The 5102-nt window shown below is 54.3% G+C and overlaps 3 protein-coding genes across 4 annotated transcripts in view; 1 reads left to right on the top strand and 2 right to left on the bottom strand.

The window, feature by feature from the left end:
- The window catches only part of TBCB (tubulin folding cofactor B), an 8653-nt gene extending 5695 nt beyond the window's left edge, over positions 1-2958 (bottom strand). Inside the window, exons 1-2 of one of the 2 annotated variants that reach the window (XM_010849055.1) lie at positions 2739-2958; positions 2201-2344 (exon numbers count right to left, since the gene is read on the bottom strand). In XM_010849055.1, the coding sequence (XP_010847357.1) occupies positions 2201-2344; positions 2739-2852 (258 nt within the window). In that variant the 5' untranslated portion in view covers positions 2853-2958. Of the gene's footprint in view, positions 1-2200; positions 2345-2621; positions 2687-2738 lie in introns of those variants that run through there. The other variant, XM_010849056.1, reaches the window with a different exon arrangement.
- Positions 2959-3107: 149 nt separating this feature from the next.
- POLR2I (polymerase (RNA) II (DNA directed) polypeptide I, 14.5kDa) lies at positions 3108-4767 on the top strand. Its single transcript, XM_010849053.1, has 6 exons — positions 3108-3596; positions 3680-3734; positions 4039-4112; positions 4199-4273; positions 4381-4432; positions 4667-4767. Exons 1-6 carry the CDS (start codon positions 3538-3540, stop codon positions 4727-4729), a joined length of 378 nt encoding a protein of 125 aa, XP_010847355.1. The 5' UTR covers positions 3108-3537; the 3' UTR covers positions 4730-4767.
- Positions 4753-5102, bottom strand: part of OVOL3 (ovo-like zinc finger 3) — a 2078-nt gene continuing 1728 nt past the window's right edge. The window contains exon 4 of the mRNA XM_010849054.1: positions 4753-5029. Coding sequence (XP_010847356.1) covers positions 4821-5029 — 209 coding nt within the window. The 3' untranslated portion in view covers positions 4753-4820. The remainder of the gene's footprint in view (positions 5030-5102) is intronic.

Raw genomic sequence — 5102 nt, 5'->3', positions numbered from 1 at the left:
CAGGGAGAAGCTATGTGATGGCCCTGCGGAGGGGTGGGGTGGGGGCGGTGTGTGGAAAGGAAGGATGGAAGTGGGGCCAGTATGGGGGTACTGGGGAGCAGAGTTTAGATTCTGGATAGATTTTGTGGGTGGAGCCAACAGGGGCTGCACAGAGATTAGATATGGATGTGGGAGAAAGACAGAGGTCAGGAACACCCTAAAATGTTCGGCTGGAGTCGCTCGGCAAAATAGAAACGGCCCTTATCTCTGGCCAAGGATCACTAAGAATGTCTATTTTCTACATTAGGGATTTTTGTAAGTTTGAGATTGCTGTTGTTCACTGTTATAAGAAATAGGGGTGATATTTAGAAACAGAAAAAGAATTTTAGAAAAAATACAGGGGAGGCAGGTGGGAGGGGGATTCAGGATAAGGGGGACACACGTATACCTGTGGCTTATTCATGCTAATGTATGGCAAAAACCATCACAATATTGTAAAGTAATTATTCTCCAATTAAAATAAATTAACCAATTAAAAAAATACAAATTCTCCAGAGGCTCCATCTTTAGGAAACTTTCCTTGTGTGGCCACGTCAGTCAGCAGCTGACCTGTACCTGCATCCATGTGTAAAACCCTCCTGTTGGAGATGCCACGGCCCTGCGTGATCCACCCAGCATCCCTAGGGTGAGACTGCCTAGGTCAGCCCAGTCCGTTCTAGGGGCTGTGAGTTCTAGTTCACAGTTCTAGGACTGTGAGCCCAACACAGTCCTGACCAACTCCCACTATGGTCCAGGACCCATCACTTCAACTGGGTCCTGGACCCAACTATGGAAGCAGCCTCCTCCTTGGTCTCCCTACTTTTCTGTCCTCCAGTCATTTCCCCATAGGCAGTCAGAGGGCACCTGTTAACATCTGACTCACACCAGGACCCTCCCCTGGCTGCCACTTCCCTCCACAACAGAAGAGGTCACTCTTCGGCCCCCATACCTACTCTGCTCCCTCCCACCTCAGAGTGCACATGCTGTGCCCTCCTCCTGGAGCATGCTTTTCCCTTCTTTAGTTAATTCTTCCTATTCTTCAGGTCTCTGCTCAGTCAGCACCTCCTCCAGGAAGTCCTCCTGGATCTTGCTGATGGGTCAGGCTCCACAGTATATGATCTTCCAGCTCTGTGATGTCCTCCTGTATGGCCCTCATCTCACTAACTCTTCCCATTTGTTTCTGTAAATGTTTAGCTAACAACTACCTCACATACTGGACAAAACTAAAACAGAGACGTTCTCAGACTTGATTCATGGCTATACCCCTGGCACATCACGTATGCTCAATGAATAGTTATAAATAAATGAAAGAGGTAATCTACCCATGTTCCTCCTTAGGAAAGTCAATTCCATCCTGAAGCTAAGTTTTCTCTTCTGCAAAATAGTGTTAATTATACCATTTTCTAAGTCTTATTTTCTGGATTCAATTCATCATTCAACAGTGAATCACTGAGCATCCTCTGTGTGCCAGGCTCTGTTCCAGGTACTGAAGAAAACTCCAAGGTATGTCACAGGGTGATTAGTAAGAAGGAAAATCAAATCAAGTGGGAAAGGCAGGAGGTTTAAATTTTATACTGAAGGCCATGAAGCCCTCACACCCAGTGACATTTATGTAAAGACTGGAAGGAAGAAGCAAGCCGTGGAGGCATAGAAAAAACAACCATTCAGGCACAGGGACTAGCATCTGCAAAGCTCACCCAGGATGCTGGCTCGTCTGAGTTTTTGTGGGGGACACCGAGAACAGAGAGGATGATGTGAGTTGATGCATGCAGAGGTCCTCTGTGTTCTGGCTTCTGACACATGAGCCTCTTCGCTCACCCTGACCCATCTGACCCTCTGTTCTCTCTGCCTGGCATGTCCCTCCCACCTCTATTCTTAGGAGGCCCTTTCCTCATCCTTCAGATTTCAACTCAGGCAACCCGCCTTTCAAGAATCCCCTTCATATACCCCTGGGTGAGGTCAAGCACCTCTGCTGGATGCCTCCAGTCCCCTAGGCTTTTCTCAGCCCAGTCCAGATCGCTGAGTGCCAATAACTGGGGATGGGTCTGTCTCTCTCCCTGCTGGACTGGGAACTTCATGAGGTTAGAGGCTATCTTGGTTATCATATAGTGCAAAGCACTGCAAACATCTGTTGAATAAATAAAAGAACGGAAGGGAGGGATCCTAGGTAGGGAGGCCTCACATGGATGCGACAGCCGTCGTCTACGGGGTAGGAGCCCAGCAGCGCATCATCCTGATCCAGCTTGCAGTAGAACTTGTCGTCAGGTCCATACAGCTCCAATTCCATGCAAGAAGCAGGGCTGCCCACAACAAGCTGTAGTTTACACTGTGAGGATACAAGATGGGGGAGGCGGGGATGAGGTGGAAGGCTGTCAGTGGCCCCACCCTCTACCCTGAGGCTCCGTCCTTTGTATCAATAACCACCATCCCGTCCCAGTTCCTCCAAGAGACCTACCCTTTGGGACCCACTAGGTATTCCTGGCCCCACCCCGTTCGGGCCTGCCCTCAACTCCCTGCAACCTCTGATTTTCCCTGGCCCCGCACCCATTCTCTGGAACCTAAGGTTCCACCTGGCCCCGCCCCGCTGAGGTCTCGTTCCCAACCTCTGCAACCTGGGTTCATTTCTGGCCCCTTTCCTGCGTTGTGGAAGACCCTCCATTTCTTCTTGGTCCCGCCCCCTCAACGCCCCGCCTCTCCGGGCCCCGCCCCCATGACCACACCTTGAACTCAGCTACGGTGAGGCTGCGACTGTACCGCTTCTGGGAGCGAAAGCTGTTGAGAGAGCTGCTGATGAACACGTTCACTGTGGGCGCCGACAACCCCGTCACCTCCATCTCGCCGCGCCCTGTGGCGGCCCGCAGCCCGGACAGCCGCCTCACACCGGCTCCGCAGCCGCCACCGCTTCTGGGATATCAGCCCCGCCCCTGCTCTCGGACCTGGCGAATCCACGCCCTCCCGTCAGGGGAGTTCGCCAATCGCCGCGTCTATTCGCTGTCGGCAGGAAGAGGGTTCTCGGGTAGGCTTGGGTAGGCCCAGCCAATCCTGAAAGGCCTTCCACGGCCTTTCTCAGGGTGCAGTTCCTCCAATAGCGGCACGGGAAACGGCCTGGCGGGCGAAGGCTGAAGCCGAGAGGAAGAACTGGCAAAAGCTAGCCCAGTCCGCGAAGGGTAAACTCGCGCATGTGCACTGGCCTTCAGCCTGCAAAGAGCTGGGGCGTCTTCATTAATGCTTAGTTCTTTGCGCATTACGTGACGCATCGTTTTGCTGGCTCTCGTACTACACTATTGTGTGAACTAGGGAAGCACGGCCCAGAAGTTGGAAGCAATTATTCTAGGGTATCAAGAGACTGAAGCAAGTAATTAATCAAACCTCAGGACAGACAGGCGAGCACAAAGCCGTTGGGCACCAGCACACGTGCCCAGCTCCGCCCTTAGTTTGGCGAAGCTAGGAATTCTGACCCTTCCTGCGACCTGTCGCACGGCGGAGCAAGCGCGGAAGTTGGACAGGCAGTGAGTCGCTATGGAACCCGACGGGACCTACGAGCCAGGCTTCGTGGGTATTCGATTCTGCCAGGAATGGTGAGGCCCGGCCAGCACTGTGGAAGGGCAGCAAGTAATGGCCTCAATACTGACCTCTGATTTCCCTCTTCCCCTCTTCACAGTAACAACATGCTTTACCCCAAGGAGGACAAGGAGAACCGCATTCTGCTCTACGCGGTGAGCGCCGCCCGCAGGGTATTCCGGGACCGGCCCCCTGGTACCCAACGTGGCCCCGCCGTACTCCCGGTGCCGCCCCGACCCCTCCTGGTCTAAACGTCAGACTGTCCCCCAAATGAGCTTCCCCCAAATGAACTAGACTTTGTCTTTGCCATCCTGGAGGTGATCCTCGGTTACACCCCATGATCCCAGTTCCGAGACTCCGTGCCCTAGTCATACCCTCCGGGAAAGACCCTGCCCTTCCTTCCACTCCCTTCGGGTATCATCCCTTGACCCGCTTCCCGCCGCACACTCCCTCTCGCAGTGCCGGAACTGTGATTACCAGCAGGAAGCCGACAACAGCTGCATCTACGTCAACAAAATCACGCACGAAGTGGAGTGAGTGGCACGACCGGAGTTCGGGGACGGGGTTGTTGGCTTGGGAGGCCGGACCAAGCATACTTATTCACCCTCTATTCCCTTAGCGAGCTGACCCAGATCATCGCTGACGTGTCCCAGGACCCCACGTTGCCGCGAACCGAAGACCACCCGTGCCAAAAGTGAGTGCGCAGCTGGTATTGGGGAGGGGAGCTGACTGGCTTATCCTCACCAAACCGAGAAGCGGGGAGGAGAGGGTATGGCAGGCTCTGAGTGACTGTCTCCTCAGGTGCGGCCACAAGGAGGCGGTGTTCTTCCAGTCACACAGTGCTCGGGCCGAGGTGAGTGGCGCGAGCAAAACTTTCTGGGTGATCTTGGTCTGGTCCTTCCCGGGGAGTGGGGATACCTATACTGGGGAAGACCCTGCCCTTCCAGGTATCCTGAGATGGACCTTTAGCAGTGAGGAAAGCCCTCTATTGTCTGTTCTTTTGGGATGAGGCTTCTCTGAATGGAGGTTGCTTGTTGTACCCTGCTGTGAGTCGAGAGCCTTCCTAACCATGTATCTTTTCTGCCAGGATGCCATGCGCTTGTACTACGTGTGCACGGCCCCGCATTGCGGCCATCGTTGGACCGAGTGACCCTCTCTCCCTTGTGTAATAAATGCTGTGTTCTGTGAGTGCCTTTTCTTTGTTTATTTCCGTCTCATGGGTTGGACGCCGGGTACACAGTCTAGGCAGCACGGTGGAGAGCGCGGTGCCGCGCGAAAGCGTCGGGCTGCGAGCTGGTGAAGCCGCAGTCCTCGCACACGTGCAGCTTTTCACGGCGCTCGCGGTAAGCGTAGCTGGCCGGCTGCCCGTGCACCTTGGCGAGGTGTGCTTCAAGTGAGCACCGCTGCGTAAATGCTTTTCCACAAGCTCCGCAGCGGAATGGCCGGATCCCTGTGCAGGTGGGCCAGAGGGAGGGCAATGATCCCCATACCAGAGCCTCCCCACCCTCCCCTCCGTGAGCATT

Source organism: Bison bison, unplaced genomic scaffold (assembly GCF_000754665.1).
Source record: "Bison bison bison isolate TAMUID 2011002044 unplaced genomic scaffold, Bison_UMD1.0 scf7180017864280, whole genome shotgun sequence".
NCBI classification, from domain to species: Eukaryota; Metazoa; Chordata; class Mammalia; order Artiodactyla; family Bovidae; genus Bison; species Bison bison.
Note: the sequence above shows the minus strand (reverse complement) of the source record. Positions and strands in the feature narration are given on the sequence as shown.

Bases quoted from the DNA above. Each gene is read 5' to 3' on its own strand.
- POLR2I (XM_010849053.1), top strand. From the start codon at position 3,538: ATGGAACCCGACGGGACCTACGAGCCAGGCTTCGTGGGTATTCGATTC. The intron at 3,597-3,679 runs GTGAGGCCCGGC...CCCTCTTCACAG, and splicing joins ATTCGATTCTGCCAGGAATG to TAACAACATGCTTTACCCCA. The intron at 3,735-4,038 runs GTGAGCGCCGCC...TCCCTCTCGCAG, and splicing joins ACCGCATTCTGCTCTACGCG to TGCCGGAACTGTGATTACCA.